This window comes from Triplophysa dalaica, chromosome 4 (assembly GCF_015846415.1).
Source record: "Triplophysa dalaica isolate WHDGS20190420 chromosome 4, ASM1584641v1, whole genome shotgun sequence".
Classification (NCBI taxonomy): domain Eukaryota; kingdom Metazoa; phylum Chordata; class Actinopteri; order Cypriniformes; family Nemacheilidae; genus Triplophysa; species Triplophysa dalaica.
In genome coordinates this window covers 26,577,996-26,595,732 of record NC_079545.1, presented here as the reverse complement: position 1 = coordinate 26,595,732, position 17,737 = coordinate 26,577,996, and the positions used below count along the sequence as shown (strand labels likewise).

Below are 17,737 nucleotides of genomic sequence, written 5' to 3'. Positions count from 1 at the left end.
TGTAAACAGCCATTTAGAAACAGGTGAAATCCCTCCATATCCTGATGGAGGGAACGAGACGTTGTGTTGAGAGACAGACTTGGGTTTGATTCTGAGAACCTATCATCTCCGAGATAAAACAAAACGCCAATGGGGATTGGCGAATGGGCTGCCCACGCCAGTCTCCGCCCCATACATACGGGTATAAAAGGAAGATGGCAGCGGTCATTCATCACCCTTTGTGTTGAGGAACCTGAGAGGTGTGGAATGAAGACACAACGTCTCGTACCCTCCATCAGGGAACAAAGGTTACAGACGTAACAGAGACGTTCCCCTTCAGTCGGATCCTCAACGTTGTGTTGAGAGACAGACAGGGGATATATCTTAACACGCCACAGCGCTGAGCTGTATTATGACCTAGAGCTTAACAACACTGTCTGGCGAGTCCAAGTGAGCGGTGCAGCGAGATGTAACCTGCCAGTGAACAGTAGTGGACATATTGCGGTCCAGGTAGAGGCGCTATGCATGTACCGGACACAGCACATCAGAGGTTGGGTCTTCTTTCCCAGAGGGGAGCGCCTGCAGGTTCACCACATGGTCCCTGAAGGGAGTGGTGGGAACCTTGGGCACGTAGCCGGGCCTGGGTCTAAGGATCACGTGAGAGTCGCCAGGCCCAAATTCTAGGCAACCCTGGGAGACAGAAAATGCCTGGAGGTCCCCGACCCTCTCGATAGAAGCGAGCGCCAACAAGAGCGCAGTCTTCATCGAAATAAAGGGGGCTCGAAAGGGGCCATACCAAGGCCCCAAGGACCACATTGAGGTCCCAAGAGGGTACGGAGTGCGGTCGAGGTGGGTTCACCCTTCTTGCACCCCTGAAGAACCTGGTGACCAGGTCATGCCGACCCAGAGACTTACCCTCCACGAGATCGTGATGTGCGGCAATCGCGCCAACATACACTTTCGACGTGGATGGGGAGAGGTCACTCTCTAGTCTCTGCTGTAAAATGGCCAGCAGGAAGAACACCAGGGCGAAAAGAGACGCCACTTATAGGCGAACAGTTGCCTAGAGGCGGGGGGTTTAGCCTGCAGGATGGTCCCTCAGACCGCCTGGGGCAAGCCGCTCAAGGTCTCTTCGTCCCGTCCAGAGGCCAGGCATGGAGGTTCCAGAGGCCTGGCTGTGGGTGCCACAACGTACCCTTCCCCTGCGAGAGAAGGTCCTTCGTCAGGGGAATCGGCCAAGGGGGGCAGTCGTCAGAGCCATGAGGTCTGAGAGCCAGGTCCGGGTGGCCCAATAGGGCGCAACCAACAGTACCTGATGCCCCTCTTCCCTGACCTTGCACAGGACCTGACTTTGCAAAGAGGCTCACTGGGGAGAAGACGTACTTCCGCTTGTCCCGCCGCCAGCTGTGTGCTAAGGCATCTGTGCCGAGGGGACCCACAAGAACGTGTCGACCTATGGGTGGCCATGTCGTGGCGAGGCAATGTCTGTTTTATTGCCTCAGTCTGCTTCTGTACCGCGGAGAACTGTTGTGACACGTTCTCCACGGTATCACCAAACAGCCCAGCTTGCGAAATGGGTGCATCCAGAAGGCGGACCTTCTGGACGTCACTCATTTGCGCAAGGTTGACGCCGCCGTAGCGGTAGTCAACGCCTGGGAGGTAGACGGGGTGGTGGCGGCACTCACTAAGAATGCCGCCAACCGTGACCGCAACACCTTGATCGCCATGTTCTCGCAGACAGAACATGCGGGATCAACGAAACCAGCCTCAGCGTGTTTGACCCCCAAACACATGAGACAGGTATCATGGCCGTCTGACTCAGGGATGAGTCTGTCACACCCCAGGGCACAGCTACGAGACATGCCCGCATCTGTGGGAAAATGCAGCCCTAAAAAGGGCCTTTATCTCTTTTAGATTTATGGCTCTCTGCCGAAACGCCCAGGGGAAGTCCGCTCGCAGTGGAGGGAGGTCCGCTGCTCTGCGTCGTATATCCAGCAGTAAAAAGTCTCGATGAGAGAAGATACCGTAAGCCTATTAGCCACGAGCCTCAGGTTCCGAAGAACAAAGGATGATGAATGACTGCCGCCATCTTCCTTTTATACCCGTATGTACGGGGCGGAGACTGGCGTGGGCGGGCCATTCGCCGATCCCCATTGGCGTTTTAGTTTTATCTCGGAGATGATTGGTTCTCAGAATCAACCCCAGTCTGTCTCTCAACACAACGTTGAGAGACCGACTAAAGGGGACCTGCTATTTAATGATTTAATGGGGTTCAAAACACTCTAATCGCACTCAAGTTTCACATTCACAACTAGTCTGAAATGCATGACTCGTTGGATTTGTGTGAAAGAGAATGTGCCCTGATGTGACGCAGATAACACTGGGCTGCTGACGCACCAATCACCAGTTGAACAAATGAAACCGTTGTAAACTCATCTGCATATGTGCACGAAATAGGGATTTGATGAGGAGAAAAATGAATGGTCCTATACACAGTGATGCACAAGCCTGTTCTGGTTTGCCTGGAATCAGCATAAGTGTAATTTGTCAAGCTCTTATATATTTAGCTGACATGGTTTTTCTGCTCTTTTTGAAAATGATTTTAAGGTCCAATGTGTAATTTTTGAAGGGTCTATTGACAGAAATGCCATGTTTATACAGTAACCTTACATAATGAAGCGTTATATTTTCTTACCTTAGAAATTAGCTTTTTTATCTACCATGGGTCCCCTTGCATGGGATTGGCCATACTAGCCCTAAACGGACAAACTGCTCTACAGAGCCCATTTTTAAATATGTTTTCTCATTTGACAGAGAAGGGACAACGTGACTTAGTCTTAGTCCTTTGTAAGCCAAATCTTTTTTATGAAAATAGTGCCATGATTAAATGGAACAGTACCAACACGACCCACAATTATAACAATAAATATCCTCTTGACAAACCCAACAAATTCATTTTAATTTACTGATTTTTTCCCCGTAGAGAAACACACAAGTGTCTGATTACAATCTGAAAATATTCTCCCATCTACACAGCTCATCTTTAGAAAAGTGCATCATTCACAGATGAAAATCCATTATTGTAACATGGTTTGGAAATCAAATTCCCTTCAGTATTCTGTCGGAAAGCACAGCTACTGCTCCGATTATCTTCTGTGATTATGTATTATTACGGATGCATTTCTTTTCTGTAGCAAATGCGCAGTTTAACGCTTTGGAGCTCGCAAAGCTATAAAATACACTGAATACTCTGAATAGATTTTCCTGAAGGAAATCAGGAATGTGAACGACTAAGAGAAGAAATTTCCTGATTAAACGTATGTTTACTTTAGAGAGACACTACGTTTTTTTAAGATATTTTGAGAAAGCATCAGGCAAAAGGAAAATTACATCACTGCTTCTGCAATTGTAATTTAATCAATATTTACACGTCTTAGTTCTATTTTCCATTTTTGTAAGCTTTTAACCTGTTATTGTACTTTTATTACATTTAAATAATCGGTGATGGCCTACTACAGTGCCTCAGACTACCAACTTCTAAGGCCATTTTCTCAATATATTGATTTTTTCACTCTCAGATTCCAGAGTTTTAAACGGTTGTATCTCAGCCATTTATTGTCATATCGTAACACCCCATACATCGTTATAAAGCTGTATTTTCCATCTATCAGATTACGTAAAAATCTCAATTTCAAGAAGTGGTTTTGTTGTCCAGGGTCACAAATGTACAATTACTTTTGAAACATTAGATTATTATTAAATTCTTATTGGTAGTTTTGTTGTTCACTCTTGTTTCATCAGTATCTGCTTTAATGTTATGAGAAAGAGAGAGCGCATGTAAATGTCTGTTCTTTAAATACAGAATACAGTAATGGAATTTTAGATCAAGTCTTTCCAGAATGAGGTGAAATCATGCAGGGAGAAGAAGAGAGACAGAGGAGAACAAATGTAAAAAACACTGAGCAAGAAAGCAAGAGAAAGAAAGAGAGAGAGAGAGAGAGAACGTTAGAGAGGACAGTAGACCTCACATATCCTCTTCACCTCCATACAATAAAACCACCTGCTGCCGCTGTTTCTTTTAATCCGCCCCCTGTTTCAGACTTGAATTCCTGAAGCGCACATCAAGTAGAGGGCCGCCTCCCGCCGCGGCACCCCTCTGCATGCCATACCTCAACATTACCCAGAGTGAACTCACATCACAAAGCTATTTCAACATTGTCGGCAGTCAACCATGTCAGCATAGCAGCCCCCGTATTGGAACACACACTGATTTGAACTTGCATTTATTTTCTAAACACTGTACAGTATATACATTATATACAATCCAAAAACTGATGTATACTGAGAGCGAGAAAATACTATTTATTATAAAGGCACAAAGGTCAAATTTCCAAATACAGTACACAAATGCTTTAATTCTCTGGAGGTGCTTCGTATGTGACATTCAAAGCTAAATTTGATCGACTCTAAAAAGAAAATGATAGAATTTATAACAGTTAAAGAACTGGCAAACATGCAAGGATTGTCCTGACCTTATTCGAACTGAGTCTTTTTACTAATCGTGAGTAGTACAATGGAAAATATGTCTTTAAAAAAAGACTGTAATGGCTTTCCATTATGTCAAATTACCCCATAGAGTGTGAACCAAAAGGTCACCTTATGTTCAATGCATGGAATGTGTTTCCAGGCCAATACCTGAAATGCCTAAAAAACCTTTTTGTTGTAAAAAACCTTTTTGTAGCAAAAAACACACAGCTTTTACGTGCCTACAGAATTTATTTTTCAAAAATAAACCTATCCTGAGAAATAAGGTGGCCAAAAGTGCTTCAAGAAGATGCAAGCCATTGATTCTCTTCACACAATTCTCTTCCCTCATCACACATGGATTGCTTCAAAGGCAAAAAGGATACTTTGGAAAAGGAAAGTATTCAGAGAGAAGACCTGACATTTTCTCTGTATCCTACAGCATGGATAAAGTGCAATTTTAGCATCTCAATTGATTCTAAAATATCGGTCAATTTTCTGTCCTATGATACAGAGAGTTGGATCTATAGAATAAAACAGAGATATCAAACAAGCCTAGATTTGTGTATTCCTGTATTACCCATTGAAAACAGGAAATCTTTACAATGGTCATGGTCAGTTAAATCCATAGAATAGAATAGAATAGAATAGAATAGAATAGAATAGAATAGAATAGAATAGAATAGAATAGAATAGAATAGAATAAGTGTAAATAGTAATAGTGAGACGGTATTATAGTACAGGTATATTTATATTGGGAATATTGCAGAAAGAAAGAGCATCGCACATGGGAAATATATTTTAAAGAAGGGGGAAGTTTCAAGTTTATACATCTTAGACAGATGGAATAGTGCATGGTTATTCAGAGATTTAAAAACAAAAATCCCAGAGTAAAGAGAGTTGCAGCAATCTAAACAAGACATAAAGCATGGATAACAACCTTCAGCGTTTTCTCTGAGATATATTGTTTAATTTTGGCTTAAAAGCCTGGCTGAGAAACTCAAACTTACCACAACATTGATCTGTTTCTCAAATTTTAGGTAGCAATAAAGTAACACTCCCAACTTTTTTACACAAAATGTGGCAAATCCGAAAAATTGCCAGTGCTAATTATGTGTTGATTATTATCATGGCGACAAAACATAATGACTTCAGTTTTAATTTTTAACAGACAAAGAGACTTCTGAGCAGTATGTTCATTGCATTTCAATGGTAGGTATGTGTCGTTTGCAGGGAAATGAAACCTCATGCTTTAAAGATTGAGCCCAAAGGAAGCATTCAACATGAGAAAAGAACTGGTGGAAGAACGGACCCCTGAGGCACCCCTAAAGACAGATGCGCTACATTAGAATGAGACGTTACACAAACAGACACAAAAACATCTATTGGTCAGATATGACTGAAACCATTTAAGCACATTCTCAAACCCACAAAATGTGTAGATGTCAGTATTTAGTTCTAGTTTTCATTATCATGGACATGGTTTCCCTCTCTTTTCAGTGAATATGGCAATTCATTTGATCACGATACCTATTGGTCTTTTAGTTCATTATAAGTGTATACTCAAATTCCTTTGTTTCATCAGTTTAGTGTCGGTTATTGTTTGTGTATTACCATATACACACTGTCAAGTTGCGTAAATACTTTAGGGGTTTTTAACTTTTTGTATGATCTTAATCTTTGAGACTTTTTACTTACCCTCAAATTGTTCCAAACCTGTATAGATGTATTTGTTCTGTTGAACACATATTTAGATTGATGTTGGCGACTTCCAGTCCTGGGACATCATTAGAAATGAATGTATTTTCTTCTGTTCTACACAAAATGAGAGATTTTGAAGAATTGAGGAAAGCATTCAGTTCTGGGGCACCTTTGACTAGCATTAATGGCAGTCGATGATGTTCCAAAACTGAAAATCCTTCCAAACATCTTCCTGTGTTGAGAAGAAAAAAGAAATTACACAGATTTGGAACAACATAAGGGTTAATTGATGTAAGTAAATGATGACAGAATCTTCATTTTTGGGTGAACTATCCCTTTAAAAATATGATAACGGGCAACACATAAACTAATATTCAATCCCTATAAATCTACAAAATAATAACGAGCCACAGTTTCCTCCTCTGCGTTTTAAATGTTTAAACATTACTTCAACATTATCTTAAACAAATGCTACTTATTTTTATAAGTAACAGCAACTCACCACTAGACAATTGTTACACAGACTGTTCTTTAAATTTAAGCGAGCAAAAGTTTGACAGTTCAGCCTTCACCAGCTCTGCTTGAATGATGCATTTCATTCTCTATGTTGGTAGGGATGTTCTCACTTCTGGAAAAGACTATCTGAATAGACCACATCTTTCTGCTGGATTCACACAGGGAGGTGAAATCAAAGAGAGTGATTCAGATAGATCCCCAAGGACAGTTTGATCTGTCAAAAGTGTGAATGTTCCCGCATGACTGATTTATTTCTCATTTTTAAGCATTCTCTCCCCTGAGACGATATTGAGCAGAAATGTAGAAATCTGATGCTATCTGAAAGACACTTATCTAGGCCCATTAGATACACCAGACCCAGATTGGACCTTAACAAGTAATAAAAAACGCTATAGATTCCCATATTAAAGGATTTTTTAATCTCAGGCTAGGCTTCATTTCCTTCCTGTTCCAGACAATAAATCTGAAAGAACTGCTGCTTTACATGAACATATGCATGATATTCTGCTGACCACGATATGAGCTTTGATCTAACTGCCCGTTTACAGTCAAGATATATAAATGCTGGTTCAGCGGTCAGATAGCGCCTAAGCAGATATAAATGACCTGGGCCTCGGCCATTGGCTTCTATTCATTTTAAAGGTTTTGTTGCTTTGAGGATGGCATGTGAGGAGAAGAGGCTTCCTCAGTCATGCAGTTAACCGATCACGAGCCCTGGAATCCCAAAGGGATCAATGCATTCTCTCCGATTCCTTTTAAGTGACGCATTTTGTGTATTCACAGGCCCCCAAACCCACCGAAATATGCAATATAAAGCGCAAAAAGCTGCTGATCTTCTAATAATAGAGAGCACCTGCTCCTTTCATTCAGTCATGACTTATTTTCTCTCCAAGGTTCTTTGAGAAACAGGCTTGGTTATCACCACATCGGGCACTCTGATGATCGGAAGAGAGTTCGCAAAAGCGACAGAGGAATAGCAGGGATTGCGTTGGCACCTGAAATTTTCCAATTGACATCTTTGGCAGAGAGACAAGGATTACTGTCCAATTTATCCATTTCTTCTGAGGCTTACCGCTTATCTAAACAGCTTGCAACTTCAAAGTGCAAGACAAACAGGGCAGAAATTGACTGTGTACTGCCGGACAGAATCAGCTTATGAACTTCTCTTTAATAGATGGAGCACAAAAGGAAGAGGTGTTTTTGATCTCTGGGGACAAAAGGAATCTTGTTAAACCTAAGAGGGATTTCTCCACTGCCCCTCATTGCTCATATCAGGTAGAACACTTTTGACAGAGATGGACATGTGTTTCAATAAACAAAGTGTCATTTCTGGTTGGTCAGGACGCTCGAGTAATGTTTTGAAAGTGCCTCGGTGTGTCTACTCTTTAAAAAAAGTATCATCTGTTGTCACCCCGTGTGGATTTATGTTTCGACTACATGTATAATTATTGTTACATAATAGAAATGAAAATTCTGTCATAATTTACTCACACTTTTGTCCTTTTAAACCTGTATGATATGGATGGAATGGATATTGATGCAAACGCAATGCAAGTGAATGGGTACCGCTTTTGTTCGGTTTTATATATAACATTTACATGAAACTCTTTTTTCATAGTTCTAACACTTATTCCTCTCTTCTGCTTATTTACCAAAAGTTAGACATCTGTTTTTTAAAGATGCTCAAAAGCCCAGCATCCTGGATTCTTGTCCTCACTGTTCAATAAAGCTTTCCTGTAGCTCAGTGGTAAGAGCATTGTGTTAACAAGCAAGGTTGTGGGTTCTATCCCAGGGGATTGCAAATACCTTTGTAAAATGTATAGGATAAAGCAGTGTAAGTCGCTTTGGATAAAAGCGTCTGCCAAATGTAAATGTAAATGATAATGCTGCCAGCAGTGGGGAGTGACTCTGATGTATTTGTCCTCTTGTTGTGTTTCTGCTCTGTCCTCTTTTGATTTCTTCTTTCGTAACAGTAGTTAGAGATAGCATTTATCTCTTGATCGACTGATGAGTTTCTAAAGATTTGTGTTCATTTTGGGCAATTTTTAAAATAAGACTTGCATGTGATTATCAAAAAAAATCAAAGTGTACCTCATACATCCGAAAACATTTTATTGGCATTTTTCGAAATTGTACAGTATAAGGATGTTCAACAGTGCCAACATTAACAATTTCTTACAGGAATTCTGAATTCTGTGACTGACTGTGAGTCTTTCTACACGAAGCGGAGGTGTGAACAGCATTCTGAAAAGTGAGTGTTGATAATGCAATATATATACAGTAGGATATGTGTTAGATACATGTTGCCATGTAGATTAAAAAGACTGAAAACAACCTGCTTTCACTTTTCACCTAGCGCAATAAAGGAGAATGGTGTCCGCCATCGCTAGTAATTTATTTGTATGTTTCGATTAAAGCGATAGTCCACCCAAAAACAAAATCTGTCATGAATTACGCTCAAGTTGTTCCAAATCTGTATTAAATTCTTTGTTCTATTGAACACAAAGAAAGATATTTGGATGAATGTTATCAACTGACCTTTCTGGGACATCACTCCCATCACAATTATTGTATCTTTTTTTTGTTCTGTTGAACGCAAAATAAGATATTTTGAAGAAGTTAAGAAAGCTAAGTTCTGGGACACCTTTGACCATATTTTTTCTCCTATGGTGGTCATTGACTACATTTATTTCCAATTATCCGCGAATGGATTTAATTGTAGTCACATGTTTACATGACATGAGAACTCCTCTTTGCTCCCATTTACATGTATGTTTTATTAGTCTGATTATTTGCTATAATACACAGCACAAATTATGATCTCAGATACAGTAGGTATGTGTTACTGGCTATCGTTTTGATATATTCGTGTCAAATGCAAAACACCGTTATGTGGGTGTATTTTTTTCGGCCGCCATGATGAATTTAGAAATATGATGGAAAATACCTCAGCAACAGTAGTGTATGCTGTCGTCTCACTCGCGCTGTTTCTGTTTGAAGGTTAGTAGCAGAGACAGCTGACAGCAAGGTGATGATATAAACGTCAGATTGTCATGATTACCATGAATTTGTGCTTAAGGCGGGTGACAGAAGCAGATGCTCACCTTGATCAGTGCAGCATAAATGCGATTAAGGTGTTTACATGCCTTCAAATTAAAACCGGCGTACACCACATGTTACTTCAATTATGCTTACTGCAATTATGAGCTTAATCACATTATTTAAATAGAATTATTGCCTTAACATGAGGTAAAGTGTAATCCCAGCATTGGCAAAATCCAATTATAATCAAATTTTGAGGGTGCATTAGTTATTGATGTCCCTAAAGGTTAGTTGCTATTATCTTTATAAATATATTTCTTTGTATTCAGCAGAACAAAGACATTTAAACAGGTTTGGAACCACTTGAGGGCAAGTAATTCAATACATAATTTAAGTTTTTGCGTGGAGTATCGCTTTAGCATTGATTTTCATGAGTCACAAAACATTTTTAAGATCAAAATTGTAGTTACCAGTAGAGTTTCACAGCATATCGGTGCTACTGTTTTATCCTAGTATCATATGTGATGTAATACATCAACGTTTGTTTGAACACATGTCTGAAAAGCATTAAAATATCAATTTTGTGTGCCATCACTTTGTGCCTTTTAAGGATGCATGATGCTGTGTAGAATGACAAGAGTACGAGTTTTCCTAATACCAGCACAATTACAAGAGTGATTGACGTTATACGGTTCATTAAACAAGAAAGAAATCATTATTACAGTAAATGACAATGAAATCCCATTTAGGCTATTTCGGCAACTAAACGTATTCTAAACAAAGCAGAAATGCTGCATTTCTCTAAACAACACACAACAATCTTAAGTTCTTAAATTATATTTCTCTCTGAAGGGCACTTCGAGTGAAAACAATCATGGCCGCCATTTTGAAGATTCGTTCCGAATCCGAGGTCACTTCAAAGGGCCCTTCAGAATGAAGGCTTTACGGAGGATACTGATGGACACTGTGATTCTTTGCACAGATTCTTTGCGGAGCCTCCTTATTGGCACAGGATGATAACGGAGAAGGGCACTTCAAGGAACAGTTATTTGGTCCCCTACAACCTTCAAACCCACTATATGAGGAAAAAGTGAATAAAAATGAGTGAATGGTTTCGGACACTGGAGTATTTCCTTCGTCTGACAGTACTGTCGGGGACATTCGTTATAACGTTTATATTACACCAGTGTGGCTTTGCCCATTGTTTTGTAACATGGTAGTTCACCTCTATTGTTAGTTTTATTGTTTTCGTTTGTAATAAAGATGACAAAACAACCATTTAGCATGTTTATTTACTATTAAGTTTATTTATTACAGTTATTTAATATATTTAAAATAAAGCCATTTACCATTATAATTCTTCCAGTGAGTCATTTATAAAGACTCTTGCTAAAGACAACAGGTGGTGAATAGAGACAGGGCTATCAGACGCTGCTCGAGCAAACTACTCCTGTGGAGTGATTACACTTCAATCTCATGGTGACTGAAGTCATGATGGCCAAATCAGATGGAAATTCCATTTAATTTTCAATGCACAAATTGATTTTATTGACAGGTATTTTCGCCCTTGTCTGGGAAACCGCTTATACTTCCAGTTAGTTTGAAACCATTATGTATTTCATGTGGGATGATACTACCCTTCTTAAATCCATACACTAGATGGTTGAGTGCATGGTGTATAGTTAAGGGATAATGAGAATGATTCTGAAAGCACGTTCTGATGAACACAAAGAAAAATATTTGGAAGAATGTTAGCGAGAAATCTTGAACATTATTGACTACCGTTGTTGGAAAATTGTATACATATTTTTTCTACAAAATAATATATTTTGAAGAATTTAGGAAAGCAAGAAAAATAATTAATGACAGAATTTTCATTTTTGGGTGGAGTATCCCTTTAAGAGCATAGTGTACGTTATGTTTTTGGGACACAACTAAAGTGACAGCGGCAACTAGTGTTTTTACTCACTTCTGAGGATTGGAAAGGACAAACTTTACTGTTTACAACATCTTTATCATGTAAACATACCCTAAAAAGTGTTCTTAAGTTATCTCTCAAGACTCTCTTGACAAAGGGGCTTGTCTCTTATTTTCTGTTTTTTTGTTAGAATGAAGTAAAATTCACAGTTGACACTAAGCTTTAATTCAAAAGTGAGCTATGAACATTACGATGATAAAACAAAGATACTGCAAACCTTTCACGCTCATCAGTAGTCAAGCACTACATCCACCAGAAAAAAAACTGGCAAGAGAAAATTCATCATATGTGTTATTTATTTACTTTGGCCTACAACCTCAAAGGCAGTGTGTAGTAACAGCAAATATTATGACACTCTCGAATACATACCAAGCACACAGCACATATAAAAGATGTCAGAAATGACCGATGGCACACTAGGAATAGACCAAAAACAGTTCTCACTGTCAAAAATAACGAGTGAATGGTAAAACAATAATACTTTGAAAAAAAGGAAAAACATCACTTTCAATACGATATAATAGATTTTGATGTAAGGGGTATTTATAACGCCCCACTTCTCAAAAAACACTTTTGTAAAAGGAAAACATATCCATATACAGGCAAATGCAGCCAAGATAAGCTGGTCTGATATGCAATATGCTGTAAAATACTGGATGCAATGACATCAACATTCAAATATTATAGTTTTTTATGAGACTGCGTCAAATGTGCATTTGCGTTTATCTTCCAAAAGGTCAAAACCAGTTAATGAAAAGCACCGACGAGAGCGCAGGAGTGAGGAGAAATGTTTGCCGCATCTGTGGATATCACACAAATGTCAAATACATTGTAATCTCGTCTGGCTTTGGTGTTGCATGCAATAGAATACAGACACATCACTGATTTAGATGGTTTAATCAAGATAGTATGAAATGCAATGAGGACTTCACTGTAAGTAACACTCGAAGACGCTCATATGCTTACAAATAAAACAAAAGAAGCTAGGCCGCTAGGTTAAAAAAATGTAGCTTATATATGTAGTCCTGTGTTGCAACATTTTTAAAAATCTTTTGATTTTGTTTCTAAAACAGTGCATAAAGGTTAATTATGTACAAGCATATACTGCAGAAGTAATCCATAAAAGTTTCAGAATTACCACACGATATGCTAAAAGGTGCCAAAACTTGTCCAAAACAAGATGTTTTCTCACTATTGATTATTTCTTAGATGACAGCATTCAGTGGGAGAGGAACACAAGACAAAGTGTGTATCCATACAATATAACCGAAGAAACTAAACAATCAGTCTTACAGCAAGCCTCAGGTGAAGTACAGAATAATATATGTAGGGAAATAAAGGTGTGAAAGCAACGCTGGTAATCAGCTCATCTCCATTTCACTCGTCATCGCTGTGGCTCCCCTCTGACTGCTCCTAAAAACAGGCATATAGAGACATTACACACACGTGAAAGCAGAGACCGCCCTGTTTTATCCACCCCCACAGCCCACCCGACTGATAGCTGGTCTGTAGAGGTTCATTATTTGGTGACTGAGCTGATTACTGATGCATCTTCTTACTTCTGGATAATGAGATAATCTAACATTGACTCTCCCTCGTGGACCATAGTGACAAAGCTCTGATGTGCTCACACATCCTTCGCAATTTACTGAGGTCCAGACACACAGCGATCACACAAAAGATCACACTTCATAAAAACCAACGACAGACTTACATTTTTCTCTCGTACTGCAGCAGACGGGAAAAACAGAAGGGTAAAGGTCAAGGTATAAGACCAAATAAGGTTACCAAACATTCGTTTTATGATAAATGATTCCCTCTGGGAACTGTATAAAAGCATCTCAAACTGCTCTAAGATGATGAAAGACAAAGATCTGTGAATTCACTTTTTCATACTGTGGAATAGATTTCGAGTGGCAACACCTCTTCACGGTTAACCATACCATAAGTGTTTAATCAAAGCTCTATTTTGTGATGATATGCCCCTCAAGCATTTTCAATCAAAATGTCAAAGTATGTACATGTGGGTTTTGATTACAAGACTCTGATTAAGAATATGTCAACTGTCTAAAAATACATAGGAGTGACAGAGATGATGGATGAGAAACATGTTTTATTGAGGTAGACCTACAATCTCCTCCAGGTCTTCATCGCTGTCATCGTCGCTGACTACGGGTTTAGCCTTCCCGCGACTCTGCCTCTTCTTGCCTTTGTCGCGACTTCTCTCGTCTCGCTTACGAAGCTTTATTTTCACCTTAACTGATTTAGCTTGGAACAAAATAACCATTTTAAAATGTATTTTAAAAACAACTAGAAATATATTTAAGATGACATTAAATAAGTTCTTTTAACAGGATATAACCCTTTGAGAAGCTTTCGATAGGATGGCTTACCATTATAAATCTTGCTTTAAAATGAGTTTCCAGACTTGTTAATGAGGAAAGCACTTAATAAAAAATTTTAAACTTACACTCAGTCTCAGAGTCGTCGTCGTCATCATCTTCATCATCATCATCATCATCGGTGTCATCTTCGCTCTCCTCTTTAGCAATCTTTTGTCTGGCACTCTTGAATACTGACTGGAGAACAATGGAGTCCTCATAGATCTGCAAAGAATCGAAAATGAGAGATTTTGCATTTTTATGAGAGTACAATGCCTCATCTGATTTCTTATAGCTGCAACGTGAAGATAAAGAAAACATGTTGCTATAAAGCATGGTTGTGTAAAATTGCATTTTTATAGACAGTCATAAAACCACGCATTGTATCACTAGCCTGTCTAGCATCATGTTCTCTAGAAACCAACAAGATGTCTTTAAAGACTTCTTTATGTTAACTACTTTGAACTTGATTCATCTGCACACGTATTTGCATAAATAGAACACATGTAAAAAACATGCAGACAGAACATACATACAACACATAACCTTTAGTTGTATAAAATGTTTAATCCAGACAAAAAATTGGAAAGCTTTTTACTACGCATAATAACAGGAACATTTTCACATCAGGCCTTTTTTTAAGGTCAATAGAGAGACAATGTTTCAAAATAAATTATTAGAGGCATTCAAGTACTTTAAGTGTAAAGTTTAAAAATGTTTTTTTAGTCTAGCCGATTTAAAGAAAAAAAAACACTTAATATACACCATATAGTGAATTTAGTAGATTTTTATCTGACATCAAAAGTGCAGATCTCATTCCTAACAGAAATAAAACAGTAAAAGTTCTAGAAATTAAAGGGTGGTTTTAATAAACCTCTTGGGGTAAATCTAAAAGCCCCACTTTGCAGTTTACCTAAACCTCATCGATTTAAGCATTTTGATTCAAATGTTTGTACCACATTTATCAATTGATACTGAAAAGCTGCTCTCTACACAGCACTTGTCAGTACTATTCATATACTAATAGCATGTCTACCATATGGATGTATGTTAGGCACCTCACAAATTAAACATGGGTAAACGCTGCCGTGTGTTGTGGTTATAGGAAGTATCCATTTTAACACAATACAGGGTGTTCAGTCCATTTACGGTATACACTCACCTGCGAGCCCTCCAGATTATAAGTCTGTGCATTGTGACATAGAAGCATCACGTCTTTCTCCAGGTCGCTGACGCTTCTGTGCTTGTGGCTACGAACACGCTCCTGCAAAATTAAGAACACAAACTGTAAACATGTATGACACCATTAAATGAATGCAAACGTTTGGTCAAAAAAGAAATCTCAATGCCCGAAAAATCTGCTATCATGCATTTGGATTAATGAGGGAGCCACTGCTGATAGCACGATAACAAGTCAGTGCTGCAGATCTAAATTGAGATGTTCCGATGCACCTGAGCCTATACACTCACAGACTTCCTACAGCTCACTTTTCACTAACCTTTATCTTCTTGAAGTCGACTGGCTTTCTTATCAGTTCATAGTATTCAGGGAGCTCTTTCCTAGAAGGCAGCTGCACGAAGACCTCGCTGAGCTGACGGCCTGATCTGTGATCAGAAACAGAGATTGAAGATTAGCTCGTTCTTCTCTGGTTGCACAGCGACAGACGTGTGGTGGAATAATGTCCAAAAAGCTTCGACCTATTAGATCATTATGAGACCTGGGAACGAGCTTACAAGCGACAATCTGGGAAGACACAGTCTCCAGCAGGGCTATTTCTTGAGGGTTTCACAAAAAGGATTTGTGACAGAACATTTTTATTTATTTATTTTTTCCTTAATCCTATTTCTCTAGAACAGTTGTTCGCAATATTCCTGACACACCTCAGATGATTCATTGCACATTCAGTGATTAAATCAAGGATTATATTGGTGCAATCATGATGTGTCGACCTTCATACGGACCTCAATTCAGTTTCTGCAGCAGATGCATGTTTAAGCTCTGTCTCAGGGCTCAGACTCCAGTAAAATAAAAGCAGCTTTAAACAGATCTGAAGGCAGTTTTTTTCTAACATGTAAAATGACATGAGATATGAAATGATATAAATCATCATAGCAAAGTATTTAGCAGAACATGTGACCCTGGACCACAAAACCAGTCTTAAGTAGCACGGGAACATTTTAGTAACATTGTATGGGTCAAAATGATCAATATTTCTTTTATGCTAAAAATCGTTAGGATATTAAGTACAGATCATGTTCTATGAAGATATTTTGTACATTTCCTATCTTAAATATATTAAAACTTTATTTTTGAGTGGATGGCCTGCCACAGTGCCCTCTCAGAGAGTTTGAAACAGTTGTATCTCAGCCAGATATTGTCCTATTCTAACAACTCATACATCTATAGAAATCTAAATTTCAATAAATTGACCCATAAGAATGGTTTTGTTATCTAGGGTCACATACGTAGAGACTGTAGTCATACCAGCCGTTCTCTGTAGTCCTTGAAAAGTGAATTCTGACCGAAAAAAGAACAGAACGGTACGTTTAAGAGAAGATGTTTATTGTACATATCTTTTGATCATTTTAGAATATTTCTTCCTATAATACAACATATAACACGTACAACATGCATTTGACTGATGATCTGGGAAGCGGTCACGTAACGTTCAAGACTCTGACTCAAAGACTCCAGTGCAGGCTGCAGGTTTGCCTGCGGTCGACCATTTGACAAAAGGTGGGCCAGGGCACGGCGCGGTTGGACTTGGACACAGTACACATGCAGTTTGAGAGCAAATCGTGCCAGAGAACAGCAATGAAAGCATGACGTAAATTATGTGACTGTTTAAAATCCTCCCTAAGATTCAACTGTCACCGTAAAAAACTCCTAAACCACGCACTTACACGTGCAGGCGTGTATCAACGCGTTACAATATGTGTCAGATCATTGCATAGCCAATATTTAACTTAATAAAATAAAATTATAACTGTATAAAATAAAAAATACAAAGTTCCTTTGCATTTATTTTGGATTTATTGGGCTCGTCTTAAACCGCAAATTTGAAGCGGTCTATAGGCGAGGTCATATGTGCGACCAAATTGTAAATTGGTACGACAAACTGAGAAAGTGGGGAAAATTAGTTTAGAGCCCGGCATTGAGTTACACAAAGATATTTATTTTATATCATCTACATGAACGTCAGTTTCAACAAAGCTGTTTATCTTACATTTAGTGTCTTGGTTTAAATATAGATTAGGAAGTACTGTATGATGTAAATCCCTGCCAAATCCTGACAGTCAAATTGTAATTGCGAAATTGATGTAAACTGTTAAAAGCTGGCATCAAGAGTATGAGCAGTGTTATACTTTAATATGGCACTCTATTCTAATTGGTTGACACATTCAAAGTCATTCTATGGTCTTACCCTGACAAGTGCTTTTCATGCAAAACGGAGTCCTCTATTCTACCGAGATCACGCCCGTGACAAGTGTGACAAAACTTTTTGAGTTGCACTAGAATTATAGTGTCACTCTGGAACCTGATTAAAATTTAACAGGGTACATAGCTGTCAGCCGATCATTACATCCCAACATCCCAGTGTGATACAGTGCCAGC

At 38.9% G+C, this 17,737-nt stretch overlaps 1 protein-coding gene across 2 annotated transcripts in view; it reads right to left on the bottom strand.

Moving 5' to 3' along the window:
- Window positions 1-12,621: 12,621 nt before the first annotated feature.
- Window positions 12,622-17,737, bottom strand: part of smarca2 (SWI/SNF related, matrix associated, actin dependent regulator of chromatin, subfamily a, member 2) — a 56,651-nt gene continuing 51,535 nt past the window's right edge. Inside the window, exons 30-35 of one of the 2 annotated variants that reach the window (XM_056745166.1) lie at window positions 15,621-15,726; window positions 15,284-15,385; window positions 14,211-14,346; window positions 13,872-14,008; window positions 13,455-13,468; window positions 12,622-13,153 (exon numbers count right to left, since the gene is read on the bottom strand). In XM_056745166.1, the coding sequence (XP_056601144.1) occupies window positions 13,102-13,153; window positions 13,455-13,468; window positions 13,872-14,008; window positions 14,211-14,346; window positions 15,284-15,385; window positions 15,621-15,726 (547 nt within the window). In that variant the 3' untranslated portion in view covers window positions 12,622-13,101. The remainder of the gene's footprint in view (window positions 13,154-13,454; window positions 13,469-13,871; window positions 14,009-14,210; window positions 14,347-15,283; window positions 15,386-15,620; window positions 15,727-17,737) is intronic. The other variant, XM_056745167.1, reaches the window with a different exon arrangement.